Here is an 18,534-nt window from a genome sequence, read left to right on the forward strand (position 1 = left end):
GCACATCATTGGCAACAGACTCCCGGCCATTCAGGTTATTTTCCACCAGCGGGGCCTGCGGAAGGCACACAGCATCATCAAGGATCACAGCCTCCCAGCACGCAGACTGTTCTCCTCGTTACCGTCTGGCAGACAATACAGGAGCATGGCCAGACTTAAGGACAGTTTTTACCACCAGGCCATCCGGCTTTGCAATTCACAAATCTAAGTATTCCACATTGCATATTTGCTTCCCTGCTCTGCTGTTATTGAGCCAGGACTATCAATTATGACTGCTGCTATTGAACCAGGACTGCTACATATCCAGTGTGCAATACTGTTGTATACACTTGTCATTTTTACTTTTATACATAAATCCTCATTTTCATTTATGTATATAGTGTTATATTTTATCTATACCTCCCCCCATCTTATGACTAGTGCGCTCTTATTGCTGAGCTGGCCTGTTTTCTTGTCCAACACATTTAATTGTACCGTTGACCCTGTGTTAACCTACATATGACTAATAAAACTGAACTGAAACTGAAACCCTATCCCTAAAACAAGCAGCACCAGACCTGCGTCAACCCAGTTATTGTATTAAGGAATAGTTTGTGTCTCAGCCAGGACAAACATATACAAATAAATAAATAAATAAAATTATTACCCAGTTAAGTTAAATAAGCTGACCTGATGGATGAGTAGTCACATAAATCACATCACTTTTCAGTTTTTGTACAGTTTATGAACAAGAAAAGGCAGAACTATGATGCCCTTGTAATCAGAAAACAGGAAATACACCAGGAGACATTCCACTTAGAGTTTCTTGGCAGAAAAAAGGTGGACACTGTGGCACTGTCTAGGCTGAGTGGAAGGTCAAAGTTGAATAGTTGAAAAAAAAAGTCCAGTAAATGAGAACTTAAAAGTTAGCTGTTGATTAGGGACCAAGGGGCCCTCTGAACCTTAATAGATTGGCACGTGGCCAAAAACATTAACCTGGTCGTATTTTTAAATACAAATGCAGCTTTATCAGAGCAATCCAATTTACTGTAAGCATCAACCCGTTAAATTGTCCTTTCTGTGACCTGCCCTACTGAAGTATGCATCCACTTGCATTCTAGTAGTCTTCAGAATGACTTCTAGGAGGCTGACAAAAGTAATAGACAAGTTGACATGAAAAGCAATGGCGGGTAAAATGTGACGGGTGCTGGAGAAAAGGTCCGCAAGTCGCAAATCTTGAAATCGCGCTAGGAGGCAAAAAAGGTTTTTTAAATTTTTTTTTACTGTTTTCCTTTTTTTCATATTACGAAAGTTAAAGTGTTGAAGAAGTCACTCAATAGAATAAACAACATTTTTAGGGTCACTAAATACTTATAATTTGTCAGCAAATTCGGCTTGTTTTAGTGATTCTTACAGCCGGGTTTTGGAGGCGTGATGGGGGTGCAGTTTAATTAGCATGTTTGATTTCGTTGGCTATTGTCACTTTGTTTCGGTCAAGCCACCGCCCATAAATAAAGCCGTGTGGTAGTAGCCTATGTTTGTTTACTGTGTGAGGTTGCTAAAATGGCGGACGGTCAATCAGTAGGTGAGAGTATAAGCTTTTCTAACGATGTATAACATGTCTAATTTTGCTTTTGGAATAGCGTTTTATAGGTTAGCCTAACCGAACATTTTCTTACCATGGCATTCGCTCTATATGGCAGCATTAAAAGACGTTACACTTAACGAAACGTTGTCAACGATTTTTCATAATTCCTTGGAAAATACCATTATTATTGAGGACTTCTGGGCATAGCTAAGCTATATGTTTGCTGATAGACCTATCTGACATCGTTTTCTGGAGCAAAACAGAAGCGGATATAACTGTCATTGATTTACTGTCTCTGAACATAGATAAGATTTCATCATTGCTATTTAAGTATTACTGCTCAAAATATTTCGGTTATTACGTTATTTTAGAAATTGAGTGTCTTTAAATAGGTTAGTGGTATTATGTAATGTGGATATTTCACACTGTAATGTAAGCGTTAGTTAGTAGTGTAATGGTTTTTGTGACGCATACAACAGTGATGAGGAGAGTGTTGAAACATTGCCAAAACGTGGTGGACGGCTGAAAAATGTTTTTATATCGTCCCATTCCCATACAAGAAAACATAGGAGTGTACAGAATAGAGAAATAGGCTACATACAAGAGTTAATTATTACACATTTAGGTACTGTGCAGCATTGTGTGACTATATGTTTGCATTATGTTTAAATTATATCTGTGTTTCATCTTAAACCGTCATAAGGGGCTCATATGCTTTACAATGGACAAAAAGCATTATATTCCTTTTTGGAGAGATTTTGGATTTGTTTCTGGACCCTTAGCTATTTTAGACCAGTGTTAATAATTTAGACATTGTGGGTAGATTTGGAGATGCTGGGTACACTGCTTAGTTTTTGCTTCATAGATCTTTAGTAGTTCTACATATCCACCCTTAGATTTTATGAACTTGTGGTCAAGAAGTTTTTGATCCAGGACATGTATACTTTAACCCGCAATCTCCCAGTATTTCATTGCGAACTAAAAAAGGAGCAAATTCATTTTAGATTTTTTGCCTTGACCATTGCATTTGTGGCACTTTATTTCTTACAAAATTATGAATATAAAGTAATCTAAGCTAGTATTATAAATGGTACAAATGTATTGCTTCATTTAAGACATTTTTCTAGTCTCTGTGGTATTCACATCTGGAGTTATAAAGCTTTAAATAGGGTAACCCCTAAATGGGCAAGGATTTACAGGTACTCTAGTGGGGGAGTGGTTGGGGTGGAGTTAACTAGCTATTGTTCCCACCCATTATCTCCCTGTGAGAAGTGTGAAAAGTTCAAGATCTTTCAAGGGGATTTTCTCTGCTACTTGATTTTGGGAGTACCAACATTCAAATAAGCATATCTTCAACTATTTTCAGATTTCAATGTATGACACATCAAAAAACTGAAAAATGACCTTGCCCTACTTGCGGACCAAAACACCAGCACCTGTCACAAATGCAGTCTGGGCTTAGTAGCATAGTTGTAGCCTGGGGGAGAGAGCATGTTTAAGTTTATGTTGTCACCATTAGCCCCTTTTCCACTGCAGGGCCTAACGGTTCTGAGCACGGAGAGGAACGGTTCCAATTGTGTTTCCACCTGGAAACGGTTTGGCGCGGAACGATGACAAACCGTGCCCAGCACGATATTTTCGGCACGGTTAGACAACCGTGCTCAGTCCAGCAGAACCGTTCAGGTTGGCAGGCTTAATGACGTATTCACTGATTGGATTCACATTACGTCAGTTTTGTGACTCCGCATACGGTCTCTTCACGTCCTCTTCCGTAAGCTAGGTCAGTGGAGAAGCTAATATAAATAAAACTGCCAATCAAAAATCGTATTCCATCATAGCAACAAGATAAACCCGACAACAGCCATAAGATATACAGCAGTGAAAACGCTGCTCACTGAATAACAAAATAAACGGGACAAAGTTTTAAAAAACCATGTCATTCTACTGTCAATAGGCTATCTGGGACTAAATATTGAATAAATAGGCTACATAACCTTACCATTGGTTTTACGCGTAGAGATGTCCCTTTTGAGACCGAGTGGTCATATATTGTCTTGGACAGTCCGTTTATTAAATAGGCCTTTTGCGCATTTTTGATGCCTGGGTAGGATACATTCAAAATAGCTGTAATACCACACGTATCGTTTACGGCGTTGTTGCCATTTTTAGTACAGTCTGGCTTGATTGACAATTCATTTATTCAGTAGGTGAGAGTATAAGCTTTCTAACGATGTAGCCTAATTTTGCTTTTGGAATAGTGTTTTAGCTATAGGTCAGCGTAATCGAAAATTTTCTTATCGCATTCACTTACGCATTAAGATGCTGCACCTAACGAAACGTTGATAACGATTTTTCGTAATTTCTTGGAAAATACTATTATTATTGAGGACTTCTGGGCATAGCTAAGCCGTTTATTTGCTGATAGACCTATCTGACATCGTTTTCTGGAGCAAAACAGAAGCGGATTGAACTCGTTGATTTACTGTCTCTGTCTGAACACAGACAAAATTTCATCATTGCTATGTAAGTATTATGATGACGAACCTGAAGTGTATAATACCCTTAAATAAAAGCAGAGAATTTGCACTTTAACCATGTGTGAACTGTTTGATAAAAAATCTAAAATTGTACAGAGCCAAATCAAGAAAATACTTTGCCCCAAACATTATGGAGCTCACTGTAATTGCAAAAATACAAGTTCTCTAAAAAGAACAACTTTAATGAATTATAGAAGGCATACTGAACATATGACATAAGAAGTGCAGCTCTTTACTACGGCCTTTAGTGGATAATAGATCATGTAATCACCCAGCCTATTTTTTGTGATAGCATACCATCATAGAGACAATCTCTACTGTTGTGTTTTGTTAATAAAGTACCATCAGACAGAAATGCCAAACTGAGTTGCAGAAAACCTCTCGTATGGCAGAATATGCATTCATGTTCAGACTACTGCTTCAAGAAATGGATGAGTCCACTGAATAATATCATTATAATGGTTAAATAATATTTCTATACAGCTGCCTATATTGAGATACCAGTATGCACAGTCTAAAAACTCAATTATTTCAATGTAATTTGAAATGTAATGCAGCTCCGCACTTTAATATACATTCAGGAAATACACATTTGGATGTTTCTAAAGGTGCTGCATTACATAAAAAGTTATGACTGAATAAACATAATATACAGAAAAGTGTCCAGCATTCTTTGACATTGAGAGGGTTGCTTTTGTTAAAATGAGTGTACATCTGGAATTTTAAATCCCTGTTGAGACACTACTTTGTGGAATTAATTACCACAGTCGCAAAATACTTGTCAGAAAGATGAGTTGCATTTCTGAGGTGTAAAACATTGAGGGCACTCTCCATTACTGCAACAAACAGGGCCTTTCTGAAACAATAGCCTCACAGTGCTGAACATGAGATGTGGTGAGACAAATTGGCACCTTTGCTGTGAACAACAGGACACAGAGGGAACCTTAAACCCTGCACACCTTGTTCTCTGCTGGAAAAAAAAAACTTTACATTTTGATAAAAGGGAAACATTACGCTTTTGTTTTTTGTTTTTTATACACTAGTCATTCACCAATCACTGTAAGTGAGAGCACCGCAGTCAAGATAAAGGAAATTTTATATATAATACTTTTTCTCCCCGATTTTTTGAAAGCTCAGTCATGCTGAGAGTATACTTTGCTGTTGATTCGGGAGAGTGCAGACGAGCATGTGCTCTCCCCTGAAGCATGTGCTGTCGGCTGCCACTTCGTATCACACTGAAGTGCTCAAGTGGGGCTCGCACAGACATTAGCTGGCAGAAGGACGATTTACATGCTTAACGGCTAACTGAAACTCTCCCATCATTAGGTGACATTACATTCAGCATTTTCATCCACATACCTGACTGCGTTGTTCATAGTTAAACCAGGGATTTAACAATGTCTAGGTCCCCTAAAATAACCACCCTGAGATGAGGATCCACGCCTTATTAAAAAACAGTGAACTTCGACATTGTGTTTGAAAACCACACACACTGTCTGAAGGGAGCTCTTTCGCTGCAAGCCTAGTTCACAAAATCCAGTTTCATGGCACATACTGTAAATACATAGGTTGATTTTATCCAGTATATTCCTCTTATGTAAATAATCTGGTTAAGTACATAACATGAATTACTTGTATCTGTTCTCTAGTGTAAATAATCAATAATTTCTGATTCAATCTCTCACAAAAATGAAAAAGCAATATAGCCTAATAATGGGAACTCTGACATGATGATGCCAAGTTCATAATTTAAGCATATACATGAGCTCTCTATTTTTTTTTAACCAGTTTTTCCTACATAAAATGTTTACACATTCCATTTAGTCAGAATAAACTCCATATAGTCATTTTAATTGCTATTAACCATCTTGCTGTCTTCATATTACTGCATGTATACACCCCATGTCACCAGGGTCAAAAATCAGCCACTCTCACTGGATCTCTTTGAATAGGCATCTTCTTTGACTTTTAATCTCTAGATCAATATTTTTCATGTAGAAACAACCTGACACTCTTCAATAAATTGGCGGTTTTTCCGCTTCACAGTCCAAAGAGCCTGTATTACTTCAGTACTTGGCTGTAACAGATGCATGGTGCTTAAGTTTGATTATGAGTTCTGATTTCTTAACTGTAGGGTTAAAAAAGATTTATAAGGCAATATTTGTACCCTGATAGTATACTGCACCTATACAAATATAAAAAAAGGCTAAATGTTTACTTTTTTCTACTGGTAGGGTCATAATGGTAGTATGCACAGTACAGTAGCTGTGTGCACATCCAACCATTATTTGGCCGGGTGCAGGATAAAAGTACATGTGAAGATTGAAGGAAAATGGATATCCGCACACTGGATTGTAGCTCCCAATATTTTATTGACTAAAAAGCAAAGCAACGTGATGCTGCCTGATGAAGACCCTGTTGGGTTGAAACGTTGCTTTGCTTTTTTTTTTGCACTCGCCCACTTGTCAAGAATATGGTGAAGGATGACTCATCTGATCATATCACCTTTTCCCACATCTCTAAAGACCAGTGCCTATGGTTTTTGCATCACTGAACTCTCAAATGTGCATTTGTCTTTATGCACTGAAATGCTACTATAATATCCCTCTGTATGTAGTGGTCGACAGACTGTTCTTGCTGACACAGTCTGATAACGTTCTGCATTGACATTCTCAGTCACCTGGGGAAGTTGCTCTTCTGTTTTTCTTTACATATTGCACTAATGCACGAGCAACACGGTCATCAAATGTATGCTTTCGACCACAATTTCCGACCCAATTTACTGATGTTTTTCCCATCTAAATGCAGATTTCACTTTAGTCACGGTTTCTATTAAAACAGTAGCCAGTTGAGTAGTCTTTGTGACTAAAGCTCTTGCCATCCCTGCCCCAATAATGAACCCTCTTTCAAAGTCACTTATACCTCTTTTCCACCAACGCGAACCAAGTTCTGGTTCTGGGCTGGTGCTAGTGCCGGTTCGCAGTTGGTTCAACTTGCAAACAGTCTAAGAACCGGTTTGCTTTTCCACGGGCTTGAGAGTCATGTCATTACGTCACTGTATACGTCTCCACTTTCCCAGCAACATCATTACCTTTTAAAATGTATGTCCTGTAAAAATACAGATAATAAACTGTCTAAATGTAAAAAAGCCAAGTTCATACATATACATTTAGTTACCGGCGAAAAGTGTGCTGTGAAGTTTAGGTAGCAAACAACTAGGCTGAATCCTTCTGACGTAATGTACATAGCAACAATACACTCATATCGCCTAGTTTCACTCACTGTGACCAAGTTCACAAAATATATAACTTTAAAAAATTTAATTCAGTCTTCTACTGGGACTTCTGCCGTTTATTGAGGGTGTGACAGAAAATTTTGGTGCCGCTGATAATCAAATGTTTCTCACATTTACCGTTCGATTGAGCAAGTAGCCTACCATTCAAAGTACATTTTAATGGGTTAGCGCTGTCAGATTGCACTAGTTACTTCACATTAACCTTGTACGGCAATCAGTAAAGGCTAACAGCACAGTACCACTTAATTCTTGTCACTTCTATCACCACTGTAATGAACAAAAAAGGCGACAAACTACCTTTTATGTGAGAAATGTATTGTTGAGCTCACACGCATACACTGCTGGCAACATTCTAAAGCTCCGTTTTACCCTAAAGGCTATTTTGTGTCCTGCGACTTGGGTTACAACAGTGAATATGTACGGATTCCTAGACGTGCTGATAGCGACCACCCTTTCTCATGTTAACCTCAAATACACAAGACAGGACACTTAAACAGTATACCAGTAAATTTATGTCAAGTTCCATTCATTTATATGGGGTGGTCGATACACGTCCCCTTAGCAACCAAAAGCTAGCGCTGGACCACCTCTGACTTATTTGCCGGCAAAGAAAAAAATCATGAAAGTACTGAAAAAATAACCACTGGAGGCTCAGCATTGAAATACACACCACAGAGCATGATAGGATGTTAATTGCTTAATTGTATCATTCAGGACACTAGAGGTGGATGGAGATGTCACTATTTGTATTTGTATTGTATTTGCGCAGCCAACAAAATTGTTTGTATTTGTATTTGAATAAAAACTGAAGTGGGTGTGGCATAAACTGGACGTGGGTGGCGTTTAACATGAAAGCTGTATAAAATGCCAAAAATCCCATATTTTTTTACCATTATAATCACTGGCACTGCTATTGTTGAGATATTAACGTATTAAAGCCATGGTTTTACAATGACATCAATAATAGTTTAACAACAGCTAATTTGCTTTTTAATGCTGTACTTAACCAACAATAGCCTGTATGTTATGTGTGTGTGTGTGTGTGTGTGTGTGTGTCTAATTGAGAAACTTGGTGGTGACTGAGTGAATCACTTCAAAGAGGTGGGAATAAAAAAATCCAAAACCGAATAATATTTACCAAAAACATTAAAAGAGAACGCATTATTTGAGCGTTGCCAAATATGGTATTTGTATTCGGCACCATCCCTATAGTACACCGGTATAGAAGCATTTGCATTTGATACATGTATGTTTTTCCACTCATTTATTCAGGCTTTTCCTTTAATTTGTCACCCATCTACCAGAAAATGAAGTACGATAGTCACGTATTTGGAGCATATGAGACGGGGGTGACATATTTCAGTTGTACATTTACTCTACCCTGCTCATCTCCCATTCTATGCCATGTTGTAAGAAATGTGGCTCATTGTGTACTTCACATACTCCAAAGTGCTCTCTAAAATGTCCAAAAGAACTGTCTGAACTCATTAACAGTTATTAGGTTTTTTTAATGAATTAGAACATTACATGGTTGAGGTGACACAAAGCACAATTTGTTCTAGACATGCAGCTGAACATACAAGAAAACAATATGCTGCACTCTACTGCAAGAAAAACACAAAGCACATCCCTGATTTGGCAGCACCAGAGGTGACGCAGTTGTAAACACATCATGATCAGCAAGCTCAGCTTTCAGATAATTATGTCTCTGATTTTTAATGCACCTTAGATATCCAGCACCATTTCTTCTAGCACCACTGAAACAGAAAGAAGAGAGTTATGCTTGAGGCTGGACATACTAGAAACTCAAAACTGATTGGATTACAACAATAACAAAGAGCCAGTATTAAAAAGTGAAGAACAAAAGGAAACGAAAGGAACATTTGTACAGTGGAAAAAAGTGTCCTATACTGAACTAAGGGATGTTTTCATTCTACTTTTTGTTGGATGATGGTTATCGTAGCTGCTTATGTAATTTGTTATTCTTGAGGTAATTCTAGGTTTTTCAATCTATTTCACAACAAAATATTTAAGCAATATCACACATGAGGGAGTGCTATAATACTGTATATCAGCATGCCTGTGATTTGGTAACAGGCTCAGGCAATACACTATATATAATTATGTAGAAACTAGTGTACCTGCAGGGCAGTGGCTTTAGAGAGTGGTGATGCATGACTTCTTCCCTTTTGCAGAGGTGCGACCCAGGTGCTGTATGTGGACCGCTGCTTGGAAGCAGCAGGTTGTGCTTGGCCTCAAGTCTGCAATCAAGAGCTCATTCGTGCAGCCATTCACGCTGTGTTCTTCCTGCCCAGCCGGGAGCAAGAAAGACTGTTAAGGCTCAGATGTGGATGTCCTAATGTGTCAGGGACATGAACTAAAATAAACATTTGGTTCTCATTTGGAGGAGATCTGTACAGTATGTGAGCATGTGAGTTTGACTTTAATGAGTCTTGTGGTTCTCAAAGATCAAAATAAAAAATTTGAATGTGAATGGTTACATTATTTTGCAGCTGTTCAAAATATCCAGTTACCATGCCATGGATAGAAGCCAGTGTTGTGGCAGAATAATCACTGATATAAATAAGCATAGGTTTGTTATGATTTCTTTATACCCTTTAACCACAGTAATTGAGGAACTAATGGTGTGTGCCCTCATTTGTCAGTAAACTATTGGAAGCAAACTTGCCTGTACTATGTTATCACAGGTGACATATATTCTGTAAATCAGCCTCTGCCACTTCCTTATGGAAACACAGCTGTCCTTCTTCCTCATGTTTGGTGAGCTTGGAGCTCTGAGCTGGACCACAGTGCCTTGCTCTGTCACCTCAAGCTTCAGTCTAGGTGGGCTTATTGAAGCTGTGGGAAAAAAATAATAATATATTAACCACAAACATGGCAACCCATAACAAACTGGATTCAATTAACAATTATCCTTTACCGCTTTGCAAACGCATTTGGTGAGTTCAGCAATGAGAATAGCCAATGAGAATCTCAATGAGAATGAGTTCAGCAATGCAGAATAACCCAACGCTGATCTTGGTTAACACAAAACCCCAGCTATAATCCCAGTGTGAACTTCAGGCCACCAGTTACCAGCGTTTACCACCGGTTTGCTCCAACACTCACTTTGCCAGTGTGGGTTGAACCTGCTGCTGAGGACCCAAGGGGAATGGACTCCTGGAAGGGCTGCCTGGACTCTGGCATAGTAATACTCCCGGGCATCTGCAGTCTCCTTGCTCAGGTCACACAGGTGCCCCCTGATGCCTTGGCAGTGTGTCACATTGACCCAGTGCTTGTCCCCATAGCTGAGGATGAGAGGAAATAAATAAGTGATAAGCGTTTCTTCTTTTATTAAGTTAGAATTGACCATTTAAATAATAGGAATGGTCATTGGTATAATTCCTCAAGACTGCACTCAAGAACAACATTTGATGGGAAGTGTATACTCCTAAAGTTTTTCACCGAGGTGACAAGGGATCCACAATGTTATTTTTATTTTGTATTTTTTTGTGCGGCTTGAACTGCTACACTGGTAGCACAATCATACAGTAATTGTTCATTTTAGCCTATTTAAATTTTATTACTTCTTTCACATGTAAATATATGGCCAGAAAACAATATACCCATTTAAGCCAACTGACCATGTTCCCTTAACAAAGTGCTGAATTTACATTTCAAGATTAATTTCTAGGGGTATTGGATAAAGGAATAATTTACATATCCAAACATGATTGTGGAAATGTGCCTGAGGTCAAACCAGGATTTGATTTCTTTGTTTTCTTCATTAAGCCTGTGTCACAACAGTACATTCATTTAAATAAATAAAAAAATCATTTTAAAAATTATATATTTCGTAAAAAAAAAAAAAAAAATATATATATATATATATATATATATAGTAGGTTCAGCTTTGTGGCAATACTCACATTTTGTACTGGACATAATATTGTGGTTCGCTGGATGAGAGAGCATTGGGGTTCCAGTGTAAAACATTTCTGTAGTCCACAGAATGGAACTTCACATCCTGCGGTGAGATTTCACCTTGGCCATCTGGAATGTTCAAGTCTTGTTTTGAGTAAAGACAACATGGGGAAAAACCACCAAATATACAGTTGGGCTTTGCTTGAAAAATAGAATGTCATAAAATATGAAATTAAAATTTTAAAAAGTAAAATGCAAGGAATATATTCTTAATACTTTTTGGAATTGACCTTATGTCATTTTTAAAATTATTGTCAAATTTCAAGTCTGTAATTTTATACATTTTATGCATACATTTGTAGATTATATACTGAAAATGTGTCAAAATTATAAAAATAAAACATTCTTCATAATTTGTATTCCACAAAATCCATTATAATGACACGTTGTTTTTATAGAAGCTTATTTATTTCTTCTCGTATTTTATGTTGTCCTTAAATTTGAACAGAAAATGAAACATAATTGCACTCTAAAATTTCCCCAGTATTACTCAGTATTACTAAGTTTACTATTACTTAGTGTTAAGTTCAATCTGTTACAGGTAAATTAAAGTAACACTACTTGACAAATGTAAAGTTGCCGATGTCTGAATTGCAAAAGAAGCAGTGCTGTTATGTTGATGTTCTTTGTTAAACATGCTGTGCAATTCACTTTCATGACATTACATTATATTATATTGAAATCACAGGGCGATGTGCAGTAGTGGACAAATACAAAAACATGGTATGGCCAAGAAGGCAAAGAGGCTCATTTACTATTAATAAATGTAATTTAAACCTAACAAACAACAATTACATTTTGTAACAAAAAAAAGATATGACTAGACAGATGACATTTACACAGCTACACATATAATATTACTGAAAACGAAATCCAGAGAACGATATAAATAAAGGATATAACAGATAATTCTCGGTGTATCACATGAAAACCCATAGAGAAATGCTTACCTTTAGAGCACAGAATAAGTGAGAAGCATAGCATTAGACAAACTGCGGGAAGCAGCAGGTTTGGAACCATGACTTCCATACTCATGCACAGATAGTACACAATGGGGAGTTTCTCTCACACGCTGCCTTTTATGGGAGTTCTTTTGGCCCCTGGCCATATATGGGTGGCCAGACAAGAGCGATGCCAGGAATTTTCTTCATCAGGAAGTTTTCATTCCAAGAACAAATATCCAGAAACAATAATGAAATGGTAATAAATACACATTGTATGTATGCTAAGTAAACAGATGAGTATCAGGTCTACATTGATTGTGAAATAATTTAACAAATAATTGGATAAAAAAGAATATAACATATTTTTTTCAGTTTAAAAAATATCTGGAGCGGTTCAAAGGCTAATTATGGCACCTGGCCACATTTAGATTCAATTACAGATATAACAAACATTGTCTGTTGATATCTCTAATAACAGTGGATTATTTTACTACTGGGAAAGGAATGCCTGGTTCTGAGGATGCTTGATTTACCTATTACATATGGCCATATCTAGTATCACTGAAATTTTAAGCATATTTGATCTTAGTGTTGGGGTTTTTGTTGTCTGTTTTGGCACAAGGAAGAGGTTTGTGTTTACCTGTTACATACTGTAACACAGGCATCCGCCTGTGTGGGGCCCCAATTTACATCTCATATTCTCTGCACTGGATGGTCACACCTGCTGGTATCAAAAATATGCTTGTGGAAGGTTTTCCCATTGGTCTATTTAATTATTTGAAAGCAAATAAACATATTTCCACTGATATACTGATGTCCTCATATTTATTATTTATTATAATTTATTATATTTCCATCTCCTAGTTGGCAAATGTGCATGTCTGAATTTAATAATGGCATAATAATACAATTATATGCATTTTATGCCATTGATATGACAATAAACTAATACAATGAAATTAAGAAACATTTGGACATACCATCATTGCATTCTTTACTTATTTATAACAGTTGAATTATTAAAGGCAATTTATTCATATCCATTTTTATTTTTACATAGTCCTGTGTTTTCAGTCATTTGAACAAACTTCACCTTGAGATTAATGCTATTTTTAAAGTAATTGTGACTATATAGATGGTGGAATATTTAGGTGATTATGCTACTTTGCTAGCTTATCCTCTGTTGATTCATATATAAGGATAATAGTGCATATGGTATGCATAATAAGTATGCACACACTGTTATCCTTTTAAGTTAAAACCAGGCAGAATGAAAAAGCGTATTAGCCTAATTCCATCTCTTACATGCTGTTCTCTGGCATAATTACAGCATAGCTAACTCATTGTTTTCTCTTAGACCAACAGATTGTAGTTACTGTTTCACTGTAGTCAGAGGAACTGGTTTCTCTCTAGTTGCACTGAGTTCTTCCTGCAGTTGTGCTGCAGTTTTACAACTGTTTCTCTACCTAGACAACACAAGATATTTGTCTTCTGCCTCTTGATCTTTCTGGGCTGTTAACATTACTGCCCATCAGCTGAAACCTGAGTTTGTACTGAACACGGCACGTGGAAGTCTAATGCTTCTTTGCAATTTCTCGCTGGGAGTAACCTTCTTGCCACATTGTTTACTTGGCCCTGCACATCTAAGGCTAACTCCTTTTTATATTATATCAGGTGATCCGTGTAGGAATTACAACCAAATAACAAAAACTGTGTCACTGTCTAAATACTTACTGACTGCTTTGTAAATGGAATTCAGCGAATATCATAATTAAGTTAATAAAAAAATTCTTTAGCTTTATTTCTATAGTTCTATTCAGAAATCCAAACAGTGCTTCTCTCCAAGCCAAGGAGAATTCTGGATAGAACTATTATAAATCTGTAAATGTATTGCCAAAATCAGTGTAAAACAATTTCAGGGTCAGTTACACAAAAATAGCAAAGGAGATCGATGGCCTTCTTAAAAAATTTCCGATGAAGATTTGCAGGGCATTGTCTATGGATAATACTAAATGGAACATGTCCAACCTTATTTGTAATCAGACATTTATGAGGAAGCAGCCATACTTTTCCAGCAAATATTGCTGACCTGGCTATTTCAATATTGTTACGCCTTGTTACGCCTTGGCGGGGGCATGCCCCATACCTTTACAGCACCGAGAGTTTGGCGCTTTTCAGGGTTCCCCACAGAAATAACCACAACAGCCACAGACACTCAGCCCTTAAAAACATTACATTCTGTACATTCTGACCCCATTTCAACAGACAGATTTCATAAACAACTTCACATGTCCACACAATAAAGCCCCAAACTAAGGGGATTTTGCGTTTTCTCCTTCTTCTTCTTCTTCTTCTTCTTCTCTTTCTTCTTCTTCTTCTTCTTCTTCTTCTTCTCATTCTTATTTTTCCTGCCGCCTATCCCACTAATAACATGTCTCCCCATTGGACATTTTACCGACACCCGGCAAATCTTCACCTACACGACCCAATGAAAAACTGGCATACACACGCAAAATACCCATACCTTTTTACTCTGAAACATTCTCAGTACAAATAGCTAGCCTGCCTGTGGCCTAGTGAGTAAGATTACAGTCTTGGGATCACAGGGTCCTAGGTTCAAGCCCAGCTAAGAATGTGTTTCTTTAACCTGCTTTTACCCTCACTAATAATTGTCTACTACTTCTCAATTATTGCTTTTGCACCATATCTACCAGCCGTTCCCCGAACGTATACACTGTATTATGACATACCGTCTGCACGTTCAATTGTTAACCGGCTACAATATTGCAAAGCCATATGGATTCAACGGGAGCTCTTCTGTGCTTACTCGCCTGTGTTCTTCTTTAAAACCACGGACAGGTTTGCTAATGATATTTCACGCATTGCATAGCTATGTCATGGTGCTGCCCTAACAAAGTAACAGCCTGGTAAACCTCCGGTTGAACGATTGAATCCCGCCTCGTCCTCAGGCAGATAATTTCCTCTTTTACACTAACGTTCTCTTACGCTTATATTTGCTTTACCAAAACTCACTCACGGCCACCCATATGCATTTCATGACGGCAAATGTATTCCTTTTATTAAAAAGTTACACCACTTCACCGCTGTGCCATTTCTACTAACTATATTTCTTCACTTGGCTACCGTACAAAACCTTCTTATCAGCAAACGCCACGTTTCTACATTCATGTTACCTCGCCCTGTTCTCTATCTAGCCACATACAAACAATTACTACGTATGTACGTTCTGCAACTCCCCATTAAAACATTACATTTAAAATCATGACTCACCAATAAGCCTAACTACTAGTACTGAACATGAGAAAAGCACAACAGTGCAATAGATTTCACTCGTTACTTAACCCTCCACTTTAAGAATTAATGCTTTACACCGACTATTATATATAGCGTTCCATAAGGAAACTAAGCTCGCTCATGGTCACTTTATTTACTCCGCACTATATTCTGTGATCATGTCAACCTTCACCTACATGCCCATTCTGCTAAAAACATATTGTTTCAACTACGCAATTTCATCATTTCGTCCTAATTTCTCTCACACTGTTGTTATTTTCTCATATGCAAAGCCTGCTGGGACATATGCGTCTGCTCCTATTCTCCACTATCAACTTTTCCGGTTCTAGCTTAGCAAAACAGCGAAGAGGATTCCTACCTGCTGATAAGCCTGTCAAAATGCCTTATAAACCTTACAAACACTAAAAGTGCATCTCCACGAAATAACAGACAACGGAGCAGGACAGAAGGGTATACAAGTTGTGACCTAGGGAGCTCTAATTCTACGGGCTTGCTCATTCTTTTATCAATCAAGGCTCGGTGGATGGCCGTCAAATCCGTGAGTATATACACTAGCCATATTTCACCTGCGCTTCTGTTGTGTTTACGCTTACGCCACCTCACGCTTTGTCACAGCCACTGTTTTACATATATAGCAAACCGAAACTGCTAAACCGTATACGATCATCAGACTGTACAAATTCACACAAGGATAGCCATAATCCACAACCGTTTCTTACAGGGCCACTTCGCATTTCTCACTCTCATAATAAAACGCTTTGCAAAAAGAAATGATATCTCATAAAAAACACGTTTTTCAACGTACAAAAATGCCAAGTTACTCAAAAGTATTGATATCAAAATGACGCCAAGTTACGGTACTACAAACAATATAGGCTATCTTGCCTCACCGAAATTACATAAGATGTATTTCAGAGCAATGCTACCCAATATTTCCTCAATTCTTTCAAGTCACTTGGCCCTGTGTTTTGTAATCTTACCATTTTACAATGTCATGCAAACTTTGTGTAAGATCAAAGAGTCAAATATTTCAAATTGCCTCATGGACTGCATGTAAAACACATATTGTACATACATACATAGAGAACTTCTTTATCCGCATGGGGACATTTCCCTGGCAGCATCTTACATTCACATTCACGAACACACACTTATACCAAGAAACATTCACGCAACAGAAAGGCTGGGCAGCGAAATACATACATACCAATACAAATTGGACATATACACGCCAGTTCAATCAATCTTGACTGTGAGAGAGCCATCCACACATATGTTTGGCCTGTCCATGTAGTGCATGCTTATACACACAGGGCCAAGTGACTTGAAAGAATTGAGGAAATATTGGGTAGCATTGCTTTGAAATACATCTTATGTAATTTCGGTGAGGCAAGATAGCCTATATTGTTTGTAGTACCGTAACTTGGCGTCATTTTGATATCAATACTTTTGAATAACTTGGCATTTTTGTACGTTGAAAACGTGTTTTTTATGAGATACAGTGATACAGGGGACTGAGACAATATCTGCCTGAAATACAGCAGATATACCTTTGTTATTGTTTTTGAAGATGGAATTAAATAAATCTTTCCTATAGGTGAGTCAAGAAGGTTTAGTGTAGGTAAAAGAGATGGAGGAGGATTGCCCATTAAAAGAGTTGTCCAAATCCCCTTTTCCCTCACTCATGAATAAGACCCCAAGATACTTGAACTCCTCCACCTGGGGTAGTTGCTCCCCCTTTACTTGAAGGGGACAAGCCATCTTTTTCCATTTTTTTCAATTAAAGGGTTGAAATTCAAAGTTGTCCGCAAATGTTGATTTTAGAAATAATAATTCCATGAGTTGTTACTTGGATTTAAACTGAGATATCAGTGAGGGTGATGATTGAGTATGCTGTACACTCTCCAACAGCCAATAGCTCAAATTTATAAATATTAAGACATAAGTTAAAGGCTTTGAAAAAAGGATTGATGACCTCAATTGCCAGTGGGATTTGAGGGGTGCTCTTCAAAATAAAAGTGGCATAATCAGCCAGTCATCATAGTCTCATCCACTCTGAGTGGACTTGCATCCAGTGAGAAATGATTATATAATGTTGCTAATTAACTTACCTTCCATCAAAATCTCTTTCTGTTTTCCTCCTCTGTTTTGAAAGCATGCAGTCGCTCTGTATGTAAGTGTTTACTGAGTGAGTAGGGGCGGTGTCAGCCCACAGTGCACATGCTCTGTTTCTCAGTGCTCGCTGGGAGCAAAAGTGGAAAGTCCGGGGTCAAAAGAATTTGTATTGCTCCATCCCTATGTGTTAAGAAATTGCATTGCTCCATCCCTATGTGTTAAGAACTTGCTTTGCTGCTGGATCTGTTCTGCGTGTACCCCTCTAAGGGGGTTTGGCTGCTGGCCTCCCGGCCTTATCCACGCGGGCTGCGTGGTTGGTGGGAGAGCTCCAGAACAGAGCCATACCGCCAAACATAACTGTATTGCCTTTATTGTCAATAAAGATCTACTTTGATGACAGTGGTCCTGACAGAAGTGATGTGAATGTCAGATCTCATGACCTTTCTCAATGACGGTGACATTGCCAGCTGCAGTCCCAAAAAGAGGAAACCTCATCATCAAAAGACAAGCTGACCTTTGGTTTCTTCCCCACTTTGTCTCTCACTTCACCTTTATGGTAAACATATTATTTAGCTGATTCCAAGATTTTATAGTAATAGGCTTTAACGCAAATAGCCTGCTCCTACAAACAGTGAGTCATGTGGCTGCAACATAATACATAAAGCATGCACACATAATGAAAAGGTTTAGTCTTTGTTCCGCCAAACATTAGAATGCGCAATGTCTAATTGACATTGACCATGGTATGCTTGTTGATGCCAGGCCTGGTGGTTGAAG

At 37.9% G+C, this 18,534-nt stretch overlaps 2 protein-coding genes and 1 long non-coding RNA gene across 5 annotated transcripts in view; 1 reads left to right on the forward strand and 2 right to left on the reverse strand.

Moving 5' to 3' along the window:
* Positions 1-18,534, reverse strand: part of ifngr1 (interferon gamma receptor 1) — a 167,789-nt gene that overhangs the window by 124,364 nt on the left and 24,891 nt on the right. The window lies entirely within an intron of this gene.
* LOC135247751 (uncharacterized) lies at positions 1,183-9,893 on the forward strand. Its single transcript, XR_010328291.1, has 2 exons — positions 1,183-1,564; positions 9,595-9,893. It is a non-coding gene; the product is annotated as an uncharacterized LOC135247751 (long non-coding RNA).
* Positions 8,887-17,870, reverse strand: il22ra2 (interleukin 22 receptor, alpha 2). 2 transcript variants are annotated; one of them, XM_064321546.1, is made up of 7 exons: positions 17,754-17,870; positions 12,334-12,528; positions 11,329-11,467; positions 10,529-10,707; positions 10,085-10,258; positions 9,541-9,702; positions 8,887-9,156 (listed from the first exon to the last, which is right to left on the reverse strand). In XM_064321546.1, the coding sequence occupies exons 2-6, from the start codon at positions 12,416-12,418 to the stop codon at positions 9,557-9,559; spliced, it is 723 nt and encodes a 240-aa protein (XP_064177616.1). In that variant the 5' UTR covers positions 12,419-12,528; positions 17,754-17,870; the 3' UTR covers positions 8,887-9,156; positions 9,541-9,556. The 2 variants fall into 2 exon arrangements, with proteins under 2 accessions (XP_064177616.1, XP_064177615.1); XM_064321545.1 differs by having other exon boundaries at positions 9,541-9,706; positions 10,089-10,258; positions 17,754-17,862.

The sequence above is a fragment of the Anguilla rostrata genome, chromosome 2 (genome assembly GCF_018555375.3).
Source record: "Anguilla rostrata isolate EN2019 chromosome 2, ASM1855537v3, whole genome shotgun sequence".
Lineage (NCBI taxonomy): Eukaryota > Metazoa > Chordata > Actinopteri > Anguilliformes > Anguillidae > Anguilla > Anguilla rostrata.